Source organism: Bombina bombina, chromosome 9 (assembly GCF_027579735.1).
Source record: "Bombina bombina isolate aBomBom1 chromosome 9, aBomBom1.pri, whole genome shotgun sequence".
Lineage (NCBI taxonomy): Eukaryota > Metazoa > Chordata > Amphibia > Anura > Bombinatoridae > Bombina > Bombina bombina.
Window position 1 is genome coordinate 270807485 of NC_069507.1, and position 20908 is coordinate 270828392.

Below are 20908 nucleotides of genomic sequence, written 5' to 3' on the forward strand. Positions count from 1 at the left end.
TACCAGCGTTAGGAAGATCCCATTGAAAAGATAGGATACGCAATTGGCGTAGGGGGATCTGCGGTATGGAAAAGTCGCAGCTTGAAAGTGAGCGTTAGACCCTTTCCTGGCTGACTCTAAATACCAGCGGGCGGCCAAAAGCAGCGTTAGGACCCCTTAACGCTGCTTTTGGCGGTTAACGCAGAACTCTAAATCTAGGCGTTTGTTAGTTAAAAAACATCTTAGGCATAATCTGCATGTTCCCGGCTTCATAGGGAGAAGAAATCATCATATAAACGGATTAAATAAATACAAAATATACTTGTTATTGTAATTGCGGTCTTGTTAGTTAAAACTGTACAAAATAAACTGGTACATGATCTAAACCAGTCATAGACAATATTGTAAAAGCCTAAAGGGGTCGCATATTAATTTATGGCTATGAAAAACACAAATAATATATTTCTTAACAATACACTAAAAAAACACATACACCTAGATTTAGAGTTCTGCGTTAGCCATCAAAAGCAGCGTTAAGGGCTCCTAACGCTGTTTTTGGCCGCCCGCTGGTATTTAGAGTCGGCCAGGTAAAGGTGCACCGCTCACTTTCAAACCGCAACTTTTCCATACCGCAGATCCCCTTACGTCAATTGCGTATCCTATCTTTTTAATGTGATCTGCCTAACGCTGGTATTTAGAGTCTTGGCTGAAGTGAGCGGTACACCCTCTACCGACAAGACTCCTAACGCCTATGAAAAGGCTGTAGTTAAGAGCTTTATAAAGCTCTTAACTACAGTGCTCTAAAGTACACTAACACCCATAAACTACCTATGTACCCCTAAACCGAGGCCCCCCCACATCGCCGCCACTATAATAAACTTTTTTAACCCCTAATCTGCCGACCGCACATCGCCGCCACCTACATTATCCCTATGAACCCCTAATCTGCTGCCCCTAACATCGCCGACACCTACATAATATTTGTTAACCCCTAATCTGCCCCCCCAACGTCGCCGCTACCTTACCTACACTTATTAACCCCTAATCTGCCGACCGGACCTCGCCACCACTATAATAAATGTATTAACCCCCAAACCGCCGCACTCCCGCCTCGCAAACACTATAATAAATTGTATTAACCCCTAATCTGCCCTCCCTAACAATGCCGCCACCTACCTACAATTATTAACCCCTAATCTCCCGCTCGCACCGTCACAGCTACTATAATAAAGTTATTAACCCCTAAACCTAACACTAACCCTAACACCCCCTAACATAAATATAATTTATATTAAACAAAATAATATTCCTAAAATTAACTAAATTATTCCTATTTAAAACTAAATACTTACCTATCAAATAAACCCTAATATAGCTACAATATAATTAATAATTACATTGTAGCTATTTTAGGATTTATATTTATTTTACAGGAAACTTTGTATTTATTTTAACTAGGTACAATAGCTATTAAATAGTTAATAACTATTTAATAGCTACCTAGTTAAAATAAGTACAAAATTACCTGTAAAATAAATCCTAACCTAAGTTACAATTAAACCTAACACTACACTATCAATAAATTAATTTTTAAGGACACAGCTTTCAGTTTGCTCAATTGTTTCATGACGAAAAAATTCTGTCACATGTCCTTAAGAGGTTAATTACCTACAATTACATACAATTAAATAAACTAAACTAAATTACAAAAAAAACACTAAATTACAAAAAATAAAAAATATTACAAGAATATTAGGCTAATTACACCTACTCTAAGCCCCCTAATAAAATAAAACAGCCCCCCAAAATAAAAAATGCCCTACCCTATTCTAAAATACAAAAGTAATCAACTATTTTACCAGCCCTTAAAAGGGCTTTTTGCGGGGCCTTGCCCCAAAGTAATCAGCTCTTTTGCATGAAAATAAAAATACAATACCCCCCTACATTACAACCCACCACCCACATACCCCTACTCTAACCCACCCAAACCCCCCTTAAAAAAACCTATCGCTAACCCCCTGAAGATCATCCTACCTTGAGTCGTCTTCACTCAGCCGAGCCGAATTCTTCATCCAAGGTGCGCAGAGGAGGTCCTTCATCCGGTAGAAGTCTTCATCCATCCGGAGCGGAGCCACCTTTAAAGGAGCCGACGCGGAGCCATCCTCTTCAACCGACGACTTCCCGACGAATGAAGGTTCCTTTAAATGACGTCATCCAAGATGGCGTCCCTCGAATTCCGATTGGCTGATAGGATTCTATCAGCCAATCGGAATTAAGGTAGGAAAAATTTGATTGGCTGATTATATCAGCCAATCAGATTCAAGTTCAATCCGATTGGCTGATCCAATCAGCCAATCAGATTGAGCTCGCATTCTATTGGCTGATCGGAATAGCCAATAGAATGCAAGCTCAATCTGATTGGCTGATTGGATCAGCCAATCGGATTGAACTTGAATCTGATTGGCTGATATAATCAGCCAATCAGATTTTTTCTACCTTAATTCCGATTGGCTGATAGAATCCTATCAGCCAATCAAAATTCGAGGGATGCCATCTTGGATGACGTCATTTAAAGGAACCTTCATTCGGCGAGTAGGCGTCGGTTGAAGAGCATGGGTCTGCGTCGGCTCCTTTGAAGATGGCTTCGCTCCGCTCCGGAATGTATGAAGATTGAAGACGCCGCCTGGATGAAGACTTCAATCGGATGGAAGACCTCTTCTTGCCCCGCTTGGACGAAGACTCCTATCGGATGATGGACCTCCTCTGCGCACCTTGGATGAAGAATTCAGCTCGGCTGAGTGAAGACGACTCAAGGTAGGATGATCTTCAGGGGGTTAGCGATAGGTTTTTTTAAGGGGGGTTTGGATGGGTTAGAGTAGGGGTATGTGGGTGGTGGGTTGTAATGTTGGAGGGGTATTGTATTTTTATTTTAATGCAAAAGCGCTGATTACTTTGGGGCAAGGCCCCACAAAAAGCCCTTTTAAGGGCTGGTAAAAGAGCTGATTACTTTTGTATTTTAGAATAGGGTAGGGCATTTTTTATTTTGGGGGGCTTTTTATTTTATTAGGGGGCTTAGAATAGGTGTAATTAGCCTAATATTCTTTGTAATCTTTTTTATTTTTTGTAATTTAGTGTTTTTTTTCTTTTTTTTGTAATTTAGTTTAGTTTATTTAATTGCATGTAATTGTAGTTAATTTATTTAATTAATTTATTGATAGTGTAGTGTTAGGTTTAATTGTAACTTAGGTTAGGATTTATTTTACAGGTCATTTTGCAATTATTTTAACTAGGTAGCTATTAAATAGTTAATAACTATTTAATAGCTATTGTACCTAGTTAAAATAAATACAAAGTTGCCTGTAAAATAAATATAAATCCTAAAATAGCTACAATGTAATTATTAATTATATTGTAGCTATATTAGGGTTTATTTGATAGGTACGTATTTAGTTTTAAATAGGAATAATTTAGTTAATTTTAGGAATATTATTTAGTTTAATATAAATTATATTTATGTTAGGGGGTGTTAGGGTTAGCGTTAGAGTTAGGTTTAGGGGTTAATAACTTTAGGTGGCGGCGATGTTAGGGAGGGCAGATTAGGGGTTAATACAATTTATTATAGTGTTTGTGAGGCGGGAGTGTGGCGGTTTAGGGGTTAATACATTTATTATAGTGGCGGTGAGGTCCGGTCGGCATATTAGGGGTTAATAAGTGTAGGTAAGGTAGCGGCGACATTGGGGGGGCAGATTAGGGGTTAATAAATATAATATAGGGGTCAGCGGTGTTAGGGGCAGCAGATTAGGGGTTCATAGGGATAATGTAGGTTGCGGCGGTGTCCGGAGTGGAAGATTAGGGGTTAATAATAATATGCAGGGGTCAGCGATAGCGGGGGCGGCAGATTAGGGGTTAATAAGTGTAAGGTTAGGGAGGTTAGGGGTGTTTAGACTCGAGGTACATGTTAGGGTGTTAGGTGCAGACTTAGAGAGTGTTTCCCCATAGGAAACAATGGGGCTGCGTTAGGAGCTGAACGCTGCTTTTTTGCATTGTTTCCTATGGGGATATCGTGCACGAGCACGTTTTCCCAGCTTACCGCTACCATAAGCAACACTGGTATTCAGAGTTGAGGTGGAGCTAAGTTAGGCTCAACGCAGCCTCTTTTGAGCCTCACGCAGCCCCTCAGACAACTATAAATACCAGCGTTGTCTTAAGGGTGCGTTGGGAAAAAAAGCAGCGTTAGCTACGCAGCTTTTTACTGACAAAACTCTAAATCTAGGCGTTAGTTTTTTTTAGTTTTTCTCTTTCCTGGAACCACACAAACTAATGCAGAGGGCCACAAGTTGTTCTTGCAAGAAAATACATCATGACCTTAATGTGCATAGCATAGGGGTGAGAAGAAAGGGAGAGGATATGGAAGACACCTTGTTACGTATTGTAATTATGAATATTAATAATTAATAGCAGTATAAAACTATTGTCAGTGATATCTACAATTAATATAGCAGAACGTTGTCAATACACTTCAGTAAGATATTAAATCTCAATATCACTATTGAGATACCTATAAATTTGACAACAATATTATTAAAATGTAATATTTAATCCTCTGTTCTGATTAGTTATCTTTATAGATACATTGAATTATATTTATGTAAAAACTAGATTATGAATCAATTATACATGTTTATTCTGTTACAATTTTCTATACAAAACAGACCATAAAAATAGGTCTCTAAAAATGAATCGCTTATTTAATAACACACATTACCATTAAACTTATAAGACAATTTGCAAATATCCAGCAACACTTGCTCCAACACCAAAATATGGATCACTAACTTACAATGCTTAAACCACAACAACTAGAGAAGTTTGTATATTATCAACACAATAGCCAATTTATGTGCAGTTCTTAAGAGATTTCACAATAAATAAGACTGTCTTATAAATATAAAACCTAAAATATAAAACCTTTTCCTAGCAATAAAATTATTTAGCACCAATATAATTATTTCTACATTACACAGGACTATGGGACATACATTTAAAGTACAAGATTCCCTTTTAAATCACCAGTTTCAATTAAACTATAGCAACAGTGAATACCTTTGCTTTAAAATATTAAATCACAAATATCACCATACACTACCCGAATAAACCAACATGAGAGTTCAGCTTTTGCCAATATTGTGTCGGTCATACGTGAAGCAATATTCCACTATTTTGCAAGGATACCGGCCTCAATTACTTTCTTTCTTATTCTAAGAAAGGGTCCCAACAAAAATTCAGAGAAGATACTAGCACAAATCTGTGTGTTTCCCTCTCAAAGTGAGAGTGTCCGTTTGAGTCTGTTTCTTTGTCTAGTGAGTGTGGGCTTTTATCAAAGAATAAACCACTCCTTTTCTAATCATTGCAAACAGATTTGGTTACGCCCTCAATCCAAGCTTGTCTCTCATAGGTTATTTGGGAAATGCCTCTCTGAGCAGCCAAATACCTTTTGGTTGCAATTCTTGCATCAAACACCGAAGGGCAACAGACAATGGAATGCAGCTTTGTTTGGAAACACCACTACAAAAATATTCTTATATATTTTAAAATGTTTATTTAATATACTCATTATTTCCTGATATTAATGAATTCATCTGGTCCACATATATGGGACTAATACTACTGAACATGTGTGTATCAATATCAAACACAAGTATATTCCATTTATAATATACATATAAATATATATACACTTCCTATACATTTAGATATAGACCTTTGCATAATATTACATCTATATAATACATATTTCCTACCGACAATGTCTCAAGAGATGTATTTCAAAGTCATATTTCTATTATGGCACTTAAAAGTATTTTAATACTTTCAGCGTGAGTTTAATTAATATTTTTAGTCCATTTTCTGATATAATATTGTCACCTTTTTCAGTTATCTTATATCACATACATACCTTGTGAGTAGCAGTCTGATGTAATTAATGATATATATATATTTGTGTATCTGATCTTATTCCATTTACTATAAATATTGCATATCTGAATATCATTTTAATATTTATTGTATAAGCTATTTGATATGATTCAGGGTACACATTATATAGGCATTCATATATCAGTATCTACTAGTCATATCTGGAACCTAATTTGTATATCAGATGTCTGAAAAACAAAAGAATGTTATTTATTTTTAAATAAATTAGGCATTTTAAATTCACCATATAGCTGTTCATTTGATATAGGACATTCATCAAATATTGTATATTGGGCCTAAGACAATCTTCTAGATTCATATACATTATTTATATAATCTGAGTTTTATAACTATATGAATTTAAACACAATTAATTTCATATGACTCAGCCTTCCATTTGTTGATCTCTGAGCTAGAAAATTTCCCAGATGAGAATGTGTATTGGACCTTCAAAGGAAGACCTAGTGAATCATCATGTTGATTATCACATGTATTTGTTAATTTACCATAATCTGGGATTCTGCTATCTTATCTGAAACAGTACAGAATTGTGTCTCTGTCACCCCAGGGGGCATCCTGAACTAAGTAAGTATCAGGGCAATTATTTTAATTGAGTTATTTATTTAGAAATACATCAAAGCATAATCTGCATAGTGAGTGGGGAGAGGGGTCTAGACTGAAAGGTTTGATTTACAATTTCTGATGTGGCTATAGCCAAATCAATTCATATCAAGTAGATTAGCTCAATTGAATTATTAAATTATGTGATACATACTTAGCAATACCTCAACAACCTTCAAGTATATTAAGGGATATAATAAAGATGAGGTTGATCACAGCACAGAGGTTATGAGCTCACGTTGGGTTTTAAGAGGTTCAGCAGTCATTTGGGGAGCATTTGTTGATAAAGGTTGACTGTTTTAAGGTATAGACTCTAATAAAGGTTGCAATAACAATAAGTGAATAAATATGCCTGGGATGTGCATATGACCATAATGAGAATTAATTACCTTTACACATGAGAAGTAAATTTAAGACTCAGAGGAAACAAAATCTACCCTGGCAGTATTTTTCATAAGCTGCTCACAGAAATAAAACTATGAAAAAGGCATAATACACAATAATAACAGTGATGTATCCGAGAGGATGTAGAACATGATGTTTCATTCCAGTTCTAACCATACTAAAACTCTTATTGGAGTTTGGCAGACAAAACGGACAAACTCTTGCACATCTCACCATCAAGCTTGTGTTCAGATAGTTGTAGACAGAGGCAGTAAGAGCAAATGTCTCGCCTCTGATGACTGAGTACGGGAGGGTCATATCAGCAAAGAAAGACTTGAAGACTCGAAAGGTGGATATAGGAGCAATGCCAATGCCAACCTCCCCCATACAGAGCATGGTAGCTTTCCAGTCTGTTATGCTGTCTGGTACCTCATAATACAATGTAGCCTTCCCAGTGTGCCTGGTAAGGAAAGACAGAAGCAGAAAATAATGCAAGTGCATCTACAGAAACATCTGGAGATATATGGGCTATAATTACACAGTGGCGCATATCCATTTCACGCTCACTAAACCCTAATGTTATACATGTGCTGTCAAAATGAATAAAAAATCTCAGTTTTCCAAAAAGTCATAATTTTGTAGAAAATATTATGTTTCTTAGACCCAAAAATAGAAACCAGAGTCCTTTCTCTGCAGCCTCTCATTTTCCTCTAGTTTATAACAATGACTTCCATTAGAAGATAAATTGTGTTATCCCAATTTAAAATATTATACTAATCTTAGCTATAGCTCAAAATCTGGTCTTTGCATTGCCCTAAAGCTTGAAAATACCCTAGCTTTGAATACCCTAGCCTTGCACTAACCCTAGACCTAGCTGTGCCCTAACCTCAGTATTTATCATAGTGTTAGGCCCAAACCCTATTCATAGCCAAAACATTGCCTTAATCCTAGCCCTTGTCGAAAACCCCTAACCCAAACCCTAACCTTAATCTTGCACTAACCCTAGACCTGGTCTGCAATCTAGCCATAACCAAAAACATAGCCAAACCCTTGCCTTAATTATAGCCCTTGTCACAATACCAAACCCTAACCTTAGTCTTGCTCTATCCCTAGCCTTGCTCTAACCCTAGACCTAGTCATCCTCTAACCCTAGCCCACAACCTAACCATAGCCAAACCATTGCCCTTATTACAACTCCTACCCATAACCTAATCCTAACCTTAGTCTTGTCCTAACCCTAGACCTATCTGTGCCCTAACCCTAACCTCAGTCCCCTAGCCCACAACATAACCATAGCCAAACCCTTGCCTTAACCCTAGCCCTTGTCACAACCTCTATCCCTAATGTTAGTCTTGCCCTATCCCTAGCCTTATACTAACCCTAGACCTAGCCATACCCTCACCCTTGCCTACAACCTAGTCATAACCAAACCATAGCCAAACCCTTGCCTTAATCTTAGCCCTTGACATAACCCCTAATCCTAGACAAAACCCTAGCTGAAGACTTGCCTAACCTTAGTCTTGACCTACGCTAGACGTATCCGCCCAACCATAACCAAACTCTAGTCTTGCCCTAGCCTTGACCCAAGACTAATGTTAGTCCTAGCTTTATCTTTACAGTAGTTCATGGCCCAAACAGTAATCATAGCCCTAGATTTACCTTTAAGGTATACTAAAACAATTTTTTTTCATGATTCAGATAGAGCATGCAACTTTAAGAAACATATGGCTAGATTACAAGTGTTGTGGTATGGCTTTTAACGCTGGAAAAAATGGCCATTCCAGCGTAATGGCCAGAAACGCATATTAGTCATGTCAGTATAGCTATACCGCAAGTATTAGCCTGTAACGCAACATTCATTCCTCACTCCAAAAAATAACGTTTTTGTGTGGGATTGTCATAGCGTCGGTATTACAGGTTGTGCGGTCCGGCTAAAATGCTTGCATTACAGCCTATACCGACACGATCCATACTGCCATCTGAGAGCAGTAGTTATGGATTTTGCGAAACAAAAATGTTTCACAAAACTAAAATGTTATAAAGTACACTAACATTTATAAACTACCTATTAACGCCTAAACCACCGCCCTCCTGCATCGCAAACACTATTCAAACCTATTAACCCCTAATCTGCTGCCCACCCACATTGAGACTATTAAATAAACCTATTAACTAATCTGCTGCCCACATCTCAAAACATTAAATTAAACTATTAACCCTTAAACCTAACACCCCCTAACTTTAAATTAAAATTACAATATAACCATCTTAAAATAAATAAAAACTTACCTGTGAAAAAAAAATAAACCTAACATTAAACTATAAATTAAAGTGAAAATAATTACATGTAAGCTTAAAAATCAATATGACTTTCATTCATCAATTTTTTCTTAATTTTGTGCAAACTAAGTTTTACCTGATATAAAATACTAATATTGGCTTCGTTAATAACAACACATTTTTGGCTCTGTTTCCTACTTCCTGATCACATTTTTGTGTTTGCCAATTGAAATTCTGCCGTTAGACGGCCATGAAACTATGTCATCGCCCTATTGTCGGATCTGTGCATGCGTTACATCTACTCTGTTGACTTTCTATTACAATACTCGTGGCCGATTCGCACATGCGCACATCATTTTGGACTGAATGGGCATAAACGTCATCGGATTTCAGTCACTAATTGAGAAGCTGCTGCTTATTTCTTTGTCAAATCGAATAGTAATGAATGAAAACAATAATGTGACTCATTCATTACTATGTTGCGAACACAGATAGACGCCTGGAGTGAGAATCGCATGCGCATTGTGGTTCCAATCGTTGAATTGCGTAATGGTAAGGCTCCTTGTGAACGCGCATCTCTGATACGTATAGAGTGGGTGGGACCGCTCTATACGTAAACACTAAAAAATAAAAGAAGTTGAAGATGGGAGGAGTCCACAGGAAAACGGTACTATTATAATGTAATTAAAGAAAGGCAGAAATCAGTAGTGGAGAGAATAATGTAGTAGGTTCAAACGGTACCAAATTTACTTTCACTTTAACTTAACATAACTATTCTAATAAATAAAAAAATACTACCAATTAAAAACCTAAATTACAAATTTAAAAAACAAAATTAAAAAAATGTAAAATTAAAAATAAAATAAAAAACAGTAAGCTTACAAAAAATAAACAAAATTATCAAAAATAAAAACAATTACACCTAATCTAATAGCCCTATAAAAAACAAAATTTATGTTTACCTGATAAATTTATTTATTTCCGGATATGGTGAGTCCACGACTTCATCAATTATTGTTGTGAATATCACTCCTGGCCAGCAGGAGGAGGCAAAGAGCACCACAGCAAAGCCGTTAAGTATCACTTCCCTTCCCACATTAAGTATTTCCGTTAAGTATTGCTCTCCGCATTCAGCGAGGTCTTGCGGACCTGATCCGCACTGTTGGTCCGCAAGACCTATGATAAATAGGCCTCATAGTGGAAAAGCTCCCTTCTACTTATGGCACCGTGCATTTTAATGAAGTCAGCGACATGAAAATCCTCTAAAGGATGGGAGACAGGTATCCCTAGCTTCTCCTATATCTGTGAAAATATCCAAGGCATAGAAACACTTCCTCATAGGAAGGAACAACCTAGAAATGATAAAGTTCACAAAACTTTCAAAGGTTGACAAAGACAGGGGTATCAATGTTGTTCAAGTAGCCACCTCCTTAAATAGTTCACGAGATGTGCAAGCATACATCCGAAGGAGACCACTTAAGCATCAGATGAAGGAATTATATTGTCCGAATCTGAGATATCACCCCCAGAGTAGCAGCATGCGGAACAGGAACCTTACTATCTGAATCTCTACTTTTCCTCTTGCGATTTCCCTTTAGTATAGGAAAAGCAGATCATGCCACAGATATTGCTGAAGATACCTGGGCAGTAATTTCTGCGGCAAAAAAACCTCCTCTAGGAGATTGAGAGGAACCGCAGGGCATTGCACGTGACACCATAAGGGCTTGGGACACTTAAGGAGGAAGCTGTAGCATTGCGTAAACAGCATCATCCTGGGAGACATGGGGCTCAGGAAATAAAAAGGAATATTCATTTCATTTAAACAGTTCTCATAAAATTAGGAGCAACAAAAGTTTAGAATTTAAGGCCGAGCAGACGTATGTCCGTAGGAGAAGAAGCTCTCACTTCGTGGACAAAAATCACAAACACAACAAATAAAAAATTTGAAAAGTTGTGCTGTCACTTTAAATGAAATAAAATTGCTTAATCACAAGCACAGACCCCTATTCTAAGATAAAATAAAAATATATTATAAACTCTTTAATATTACATATACTGACACTTTAAGGAGTCCTGTGAAAACTTTAAACAGTTCTATATAACCGTTGAAGCACTTTATGTCCCAAACGGTTTAATTAACAGTACCTTAGTATCACAGCCCCTCAGTGCACTCGATCTGACAATCGGGGACAGAAGCCAAACTCCCCGCTCCGTTCTCCGACGGCTAAGGCAGAGTCACATGACCAGGTTGCAGCAACATGCTGACAATGGCGCCACTCTGTTATTCAGCTAAGAGAAGAAGAAGGTGGAGTCATTCAAAAGGCGCACATTTAACAGTGCGCTCAAATAAAAACCTTCAGAATAAAACACAGACAACACCGCTCCAACAGCGGAAAGCATAAAAAAAAGTCTGTAAAGAGAGTTGCGCTTTAACAAAACATGCGCTTCCAGAGTCGACAGATTCACTCCTCTGTGTGAGATACTTTCTGTCTACAGTTGCGCCACAAAATCGCCCATTGCAGGGGCCATAAAACAAATACAATGCACAAGGCATGTTTAAAAAGGCTTCTGAAACCACTGTAGAACTGAAAAGAAAAGTAAAGAGTCTGTCTTTAGAACCAATTTACATGCAGAAAAAAAACAAAAAAACAACACATCAGTCTATGGCCATTTACAAATAAAATGAGCCCCCAATATAACTGTTTAACCCCTTCATTACCAATACAGAGTAAATAGTCACTTTCACATAACCATGTCACATCAAGTGCCTACACACTGCCTAAGAAATATCCTAACTAGGATATATAATGTCCCAATAAATCCCTGCAGTTTAAAGTGCACAATCTCCCATACATAGAAGACGAAAGGCACTTACGTGCATCTAGCCGTCTACAGGAGGACAGCCAACATAGTGTGCAAGGATGCCACTCCTCACAGAGACCTGTAGAAAAAAGAAAGTTCAGAGCAAACCTACTCTGGCTTTCTATACTAGGGTAGCAAATATGTTAGGAGCAGCAAGGCCCACCTTACAAGTTCCAAACTGCTTTAAAACCACCACTACTCTACTGAAGTTACTACGGTTCTGCTGAAACTGACTGTGACCCATATTTAGGTTAGAGTCAATTGTTATTGTAGGAGCAAAGTGACCGGATAAGTGTCTTGTAAGATCAGCTGCCTGAACGTGCAAATATGAGTGCCATCTTCCTCTAGAATTTGAAATTGGACTGGCGCAAATGTATATATTGTAGAGGACCCTATGAATATGTTAAAGGGCAATGGGCATACAACTAAGAGTCTCATTTTAGGGTTTTAGAACTGTGCAATAAAAATGTAATACTATGAAAAGCAAGAGGTGGTGTTGGCTTCACCCCTGCTGCGTGCAACGTCAATGATACATAGATCATGTTGTGTATATATATATATATATATATATATATATATATATATATATAAAATCGGTATTTGTTTCTTTTCTGAGATGAATATCCTCTTGTGCGGGTGAAACACGTGAAGATCTGTGACCAGATCTTGGCATGTTTGACTTGCACGGGATTATATTTGGCTCTGCATTCGGCAGTGAACAAAACTGTCTTGCATAATTGTGAGGCTGTGCATGGCAGGGGTGGACTCTTCCTACACACACACCACTTAGTTGTAATATAAGATCTTGTTTTTATTGCATAACTCTTAAAACATAAACATGCATTTAAAGGTTTATTAAAATGGGTGGTACGTATGCAATGTCTGTGGCCTTTAACAAGTGATTTGCTACAATTAACTGTACAAACTATATTGAGAACTTTAGGATTAATGTATATATAGTCAAACAGTTCCCCTAAAGTCCCTATTAATAACTATAACATTGCACATAAGCATTTGTAAATTGTGTGTTAATAAAGTTGAATGACATTGAAAAACAAAAACAAAAAAAATGTGGACTACTGTTAGACCCAATCTTTGAAACAAAGGAAAGATCAAAGTAAACCTACTATGGCTTTTTTTTTTTTTTGCCCTTGATTTAGACCTATCCTGAGGAAGGGCATGACCTTTTCCTCCAGTGATATAAGCAATAATCTCCTTCAAACCAGGCCCGAATAGGGTCTGCCCCTTGAAGGGAAGTTAAGTAGCTTATTTATTAAAGTCACGACAGCTGACCATGATATAAGCCATAGTGCTCTGTGCGCCAGTATAGTAAAAAACAGAATTCTTAGCCGTTAGTCTAGTCAAATTAACAAGGCATCAGAAAACAAAGGAATTGGCTAGCATAAGCTTGTCAAATATATTCATCCAATGGATTCGCTTAACTGTAAAGCCTCATCAAGAGACTCAACCCAGAACGCTGCAGCAGCAGTGACAGAAGCAATGTATGCAAGGGGCTGCAGGATAAAACCCTGTTGAATAAACATTTTTTATCCATTGGATCTAAAAAGCACAACTGTCCTCGTCAGAGGTAGTGGTACGCTTAGCTAGAGTAGAAACTCTTCTCTCCACCTTAGGAACTGTCTGCCAGAAGTCCCGTGTGGTGGTAACTATTAGAAAACATTCTTCTAAAAAATAGGAGGGGAAGAGAACGGCACACCTGGTCTATCCCATTCCTTATTAAAAAATTTTTTTAGTAAACCTCTTTAGGTATTGGAAAAACATCAGTACACACCGGCACTGCATATTATTTATCCAGTCTACACAATTTCTCTGGCCCTGCGATTGTACACATTCATTCAGAGCAGCCAAAGCCTCCCTGAGCAACAAGTGGAGGTTCTCAAGCATAAATTTTAAATGTAGAAATATCAGAATCAGGTTAAATCATCTTCCCTGAGTCAAAAAAAAAAAAAAATCACCCACAGACTAAGCATATTGTGAGTTAGTATCATACATGGTTCTTAAAGCGTCTGTATGCTCTGTATCTACCCCCAGAGCTAACTGCTTTCCTTTAATTTCAGGTAGTCTGACTAATACTGCTGCCAGAATATTATTCACCACCTTTGCCATGTCTTGTAAAATAAACGCTATGGGCGCCCTTGATGTACTTGGCGCCATTTGAGCGTGAGTCCCTGAAGCGGGAGTCGAAGGGTCTGACACGTGGGGAGAGTTAGTCGGCATAACTTTCCCCTCGACAGAATCCCCTGGTAAAGAAACGCTATGGGTGCCCTTGATGTACTTGGCGCCATTTGAGCGTGAGTCCCTAAAGCGGGAGTCAAAAGGCCTGACACGTGGGGAGAGTTAGTCGGCATAACTACCCCCACGACAGAATCCTCTGGTGATAATGTTTTTAAAGACAAAAAATGATCTTTATTGTTTAACATGAAATCAGTACATCTGGTACACATTCTAAGATGGGGTTCCAACATGGCTTTAAAACATAATGAACACAGAGCTTCCTCTATGTCAGACATGTTAGAACAGACTAATAATGAGACTAGTAAGCTTGGAAAACACTTTAAATCAAGTTAACAAGCAAATATATAAAACGTTACTGTGCCTTTAAGAGAAACACATTTTGCCAAAATTTGAAATAACAGTGAAAAAAGGCAGTTAAACTAACAAAATTTTTACAGTGTATGTAACAAGTTAGCAGAGCATTGCACCCACTTGCAAATGGATGATTAACCCCTTAATACAAAAAACAGATTAACAAAACGAAAAATATGTTTTAAACAGTCATAACAGCTCCTACTTTTGAAGCCCTTTTGAGCCCTTCAGAGATGTCCTATAGCATGCAGGGGACTGCTGAGGGAAGCTGAATGTCACTGTTTGTAATTTTAACTGCACCAACTGTAACTTTTATACTATAACAGTGGAAAGCCTCAGGAAACTGTTTCTATGCAAAATTTAAGCCAGCCATGTGGAAAAAACTTAGGCCCCAATAAGTTTTATCACCAAACATATGTTAAAAAACGATTAAACATGCCAGCAAACGTTTTAAAACACATTTTTACAAGAGTATGTATCTCTATTAATAAGCCTGATACCAGTCGCTATCGCTGCATTTAAGGCTTTACTTACATTACTTCGGTATCAGCAGTATTTTCTTAGTCAATTCCATTCCTAGAAAAATATTTTACTGCACATACCTTATCTGCAGGAAAACCTGCACGCCATTCCCCCTCTGAAGTACCTCACTCCTCAGAATGTGTGAGAACAGCAAATGGATCTTAGTTACGTCTGCTAAGATCATAGAAAAACGCAGGCAGATTCTTCTTCCAAATACTGCCTGAGATAAACAGCACACTCCGGTGCCATTTAAAAATAACAAACTTTTGATTGAAGAATAAACTAAGTAGAAAGCACCACAGACTCTCACAACCTCCTATCTATGTTGAGGCTTGCAAGAGAATGACTGAATATGGCAGTTAGGGGAGGAGCTATATAGCAGCTTTGCTGTGGGTGGACTCTTGCAGCTTCCTGTTGGGAAGGAGAATATATTCCATAAGTAATGGATGATCCGTGGACTGGATACACTTAACAAGAGAAATCTTGCTTGTAGTGAAGAATCTTCAGACACCAAAAACTTCACCTCCTCCATGAACAGAGGCAAAGAGAATGACTGGGGGATGTGGGAAGGGAAGTGATACTTAACAGCTTTGCTGTGGTGCTCTTTGTCCCCTCCTGCTGGCCAGGAGTTATATTCCCAACAGTAATTGATGAAGCCATAGACTCACCATATCTTAGGAAAGAAATAAAAAAGCCCCCACAAAATAAAAACACCCCCTAGCCTACAATAAACTACCAATAGCCCTTAAAGGGCCTTTTGTAGGCTATTGCTTTAAATGAAGATTAGTAGAAGCCATATAGATTGAAAAGATAACAGATTTATTTAAATAACAAAATACTTTGAGCAAATACTTGCAGGGTATTTTAAATATATACTATTCAGGTATGTTATGTCCACATAGGCCAGGAGTGGAAAGGAACAAACAAGTAAGCAGAGATTCAGATTCAAAAGAAAAATCTTTCTCCTGCTAATAACTGAAGTGCAGGAATTGCACAAGGCAGGAAACAAACTTGTAAACAGGTAGCAGATTTAAAGGTAAAGTCTTTGTCGTGGTAATAACTGAAGTGCAGGAATTGCACAAAGCAGGAAACAAACTTGTAAACAGGTAGCAGGTTTAAAGGTAAAGTCTTTGTCGTGGTAATAACTGAAAAGCAGGATTTGCACAAGGCAGGAAACAAACTTGTAATCAGGTAGAAGGTTTAAAGGTAAAAAGGCCCATTTATCAAGCTCCGTATGGAGCTTGTGGGCCGTGTTTCTGGTGAGTCTTCAGACTCGCCAGAAACAGCAGTTATGAAGCAGCGGTCTAAAGACTGCTGCTCCATAACCCTGTCTGCCTGCTCTGATGAGGCGGACAGGAATCGCCACAATTCAACCCGATCGAGTACAATCGGGTTGATTGTCACCCCCTGCTGGCAGCCCATTGGCCGTGAATCTGCAGGGGGCGGTGTTGTACCAGCAGCTCTTGTGAGCTGCTGGTGCAATGCTGAATACAGAGAGCGTATTGCTCTCCGCATTCAGCGAGGTCTTGAGGACCTGATCCGCACTGTCGGATTTGCACAAAGCAGGAAACAAACTTGTAACCAGGAAGGGCCACCACTAGAAATTTCAGGGCCCCTTTCTTAACCATTGATCAGGCCCCTCCCCTTTTGACATGTGCGATTTTTGACCAAGTGACTAAAACGTATATTCACTTTATTCTTAAGTGTAGTCAAACTTGGAAATGGTGTAAAGGTAGTATCACACAAACACAGAAACACACAGATACACTCAAACACTGAAACACACACTCACACATAAGGATTCACATATAGACACTCTAGCAGACATGCAAGGGAACACACAAACAATCTCAAACACAGACTCCCAAACAGACACTCAGCACTTGTTTACATTAACCTGACAAGTAATGAGGTAGACTACAGTTTTTTCAAAAAAGGAGATTTACAAGACAAAATATGGAATTCTGATTATCTTTTTGTCAAGGAGATGCCAACTATATATTGACAACAGCATTCAGTGGTTGAAAAGAAGGGCCCTGAACTGTCTAAACATTAATTTAAAGGTTAAGTGGTGGATTGGTGACTTCCAGAAAGGTCTCATTAGTCTCAAAGTCTGTAGAAAGATGTGAATAATCAGTAGTAAGGTGAAAATGTCCTAAAAAGGAACAGACAATGGACACACACACACAAACTCAAACACAAACTTGCACATAAACCCAAGGAAACACCCACAGAGACAGCCTTAGGAAATGCACAAAGACATACACACACCCACAGACACCCACAGAAAACACACAAAGACATACTTACACACACACACACCCTCACAGAGACATCCACAGAAAATGTACAAAGACAGACACACAAACCCTCAGAGATCCACAGGAAAAAAAATACATACACACTCATATAGACACCAACAAAAGCACAAATATATAAACACAGACACCCACATAAACACTCACAGGAGGTAACATTTCTGCACATTGCCATCCCCTAAATCAACAGTGTGTGACATACATGAAAAAAATAGCAGAAATTAAGAGATCACTTTTTAAAGAACCATATTTGTAACTGTGCAAACAAAAATACTTCTGTGAATTCAAAATTGTACATTATTGATCTGTCAGAATGGGTAGATGAAGAAAAGTACTTTTGAAAGGTTGACATATGTTTGCCCCCCCCATTTTCCTCAACCAAGAACACCACTTCAAATCTGGTGTACAAATGTACCCATCTGTCAGCTGTACTTATGGATTTTGAAAATGCTGTACTCTATATGGTCTTGGTGGAACCATAAGCTGTGGTACTCATACCATTAAATCTGGTTAAATGCAGGATTTAGGTTTGTTTGTTTGTATTTCAAAATGAAGTCAGCTGTAATGTAAACTGAACAGTGTTAAGTTAACCTGTCTCATTTCAAACACTGAGCAATCTTAGCCCAAGAGTATAACATTTTATGCAGATTTAAAAATCTTAGATAAAATGCCTCCTGGTATCTGGAAAGTCATTGCATAAAGGGGCAGTAAACTGGAATGTAATTTTATATATATATATATATATATATATATATATATATATATATATATATATATATATATAAGGTCAGTGGTGGTACAGCACTCTGACATACATATAGGTATGTTCCTGCCTGGGGTGGACTTTTTTTCTTTAGTGTCTGTTCGGCTTTTCACCACAGTTCTGAAAATATTCCTTTAATCTTAAAGTCCTGGTAAGTCTCTGGACATCGATGAAAAGATCAAATTCATTACATTTATTAGTTGGTATAAAAGAAAGTCCTTTATTAAGAACACTGATTTTATCCTTTGACAGCACATGTTGACTTAAATTTACCACTAGATTTTCCCCATGCGTCCCCTCCTTGGGGGTCTGAGGGGTCTGTTTGAGCCCCCCTCCTAATATGGTTCCTCTTTCGTCCCCGTTTTTTGACCTGGTCATCATTCCTCTCATGCTCTCCATTTGATATGAGGAAGTAGACATACTGGGTGCCTCAGAGTCAGAACTGTTCCCTGAACTGTTCACTGCCCCCATAGGTCTACACCTATTATAACGTTGTTTCCACGGTCTGTTATGATATTGAATTCTTTCAGTGGGACTCAGCTGCCACCTGTATTCACTCCTGCTCTTATAATCGTATAATCTTATACTAGGTTCTATTCTCCAGCCTATCGCTACTTTCCTGGACCGACCTACTCCAGCCATCGGTGGAGAACTTGGATACATTCCTGTTGGATTCAGGATCCATGATTAACATCTTAAATCAGATATCGGGAATCCAAGATGATACAGTGCTACTCACACTGGATGTGACCAGCCTGTACACCGTTATACCCCATACTGAAGGGGCAGAGGCTGTCACTAGACAACCTGCACGATATCCATACATTGGTCCACCAGTGGATGGTATCAGGGAACTACTCATGGTTTGTCTTGAAATGAACTACTTTTGATTTGAAAGAGATTTCTTTTTGCAAATAGCAGGTACGGCCATGGGCTCAAATATGGTGCCCACCTATGCCAACTTATTCATGGCTGAATTTGAGACGGTGGGCACTCCTTTATTTGCGGACAGAAGAATAATATTCAAGAGGTATATAGACGACCTGTTCCTGCTCTGGCAGGGAACCGAGGAGGATCTAAAGCATTGGTTTGAGAATTTCAACAAGGCACACCCCTCATTAAAATTTTAAATGACATCTAGCAGGAATACAGTCGATTTCCTCTATTTGAGGAACTTCAAAATGAATGGACACCTGCAGACTACCTTATATTCAAAGGAAACAGACAAAAATTCTCTTCTCCACGCACAAAGCTGTCATCAATCCTGCACTAAAAAAAGCTCTACCAATCTCACAGTTTAAGCGCACCATCAGAAACAACTCAGATCAAGGTCGTATGAAACAACAAATTGACGAGATGGATAGAGGATATAACTACAGGCATCTGAAAGATATTAAACAGGAGGTAGTTAAATCTGACCAACAGAGTTTACTATGATCAAAAAACCTTGATGGACAAGATAATAGATTGACATTCACCACTACCTACGACATTGACAAACACAATGTCGTTCACAGTTTGAGACATAACTGGTCGTTAATAAGTACTGATAAAGACCTTCCCTTATATGGATCCTCTCCCCAAGAATTGGGTATCACAGGGCCAGGTCCCTTAGAAATAAATTAATACAGATGGATCCTAGAAAGTGTTATATCAAAGATGCATGGCTCAGAGCCAAACCGGGATGCTATTGTTGCTTAAGCTGCACAACCTGTGGAGGCCTTTCAACAGGGGATACCTTTAGACACCCCTATTCGAACAAAGTTCAACATCAAATACAGAGTGACATGCACCACCCAATACATAGTTTACCTTCTACATTGTGTATGTGGGTTATTCTAAGTTTGGAAAACTGTGGACGATTTGCGGCAAGGATGGAGAACCCACAGGTCCGCAATTAGAATAGCCCTGGAAAAGGGGACTTCGGATCAGCCTGTGGCCAGGCATTTTGCTCAAGCAAAGCATAGGGTCGCTGACCTGAAGTATATAATCATCGACCACATACCACCACCGAGGGGAGGTGATCATGCCAAGATGCTATTGCAGCGAGAGACGAGATGGACATATGAACTGGGTACCATGGCACCACAAGGATTAAATGTTCATCTTGACTGGCACTGTTTTTTATGAAGACCCTTTCTATAAGGGGTCCGTTATGAGAGTCTCCAATCCTCTTGACGAGAGACCATGATTCATTCCTCTAAATGGTTCTAACTAAATATTTCTGTTTTTATGGATTATGTTCCATCTTTTTAAAAAATATGCAGCGCGTTTAAAAACATCTTTCATTCTTGAATGTTAACATTATAGCTAGATGTACCTCTTTGTGTACTGTTAGAATTTAAAAACAGTTTTGTAATTTATTGGATACATGTTTAGAAGTATTGCCTTTTGGCCAGAATTTGGTGATATTGTTATTTGTTGTCAGTAAGACGTATATATTTAGATACAAACCTGATATCTCCAATCGGTCCACTTGCAACATTATATTGTAGGTGTCTAGTTTATAACTATATAATACACTGGATATGTTGCACTTAGAATATTTACACATCTTTACACTTCCTTATGCTATGATTGATTGCAATCAATTGTG

The 20908-nt window shown here is 38.2% G+C and overlaps 1 protein-coding gene across 1 annotated transcript in view; it reads right to left on the reverse strand.

Annotated features, from left to right (window-relative positions):
• The window catches only part of LOC128640316 (alpha-2-macroglobulin-like protein 1), a gene marked incomplete in the record, with an annotated part of 543542 nt that overhangs the window by 186716 nt on the left and 335918 nt on the right, over positions 1-20908 (reverse strand). The window contains 1 exon segment of the mRNA XM_053692806.1: positions 7195-7420. Within this exon segment, the coding sequence (XP_053548781.1) occupies positions 7195-7420 (226 nt within the window).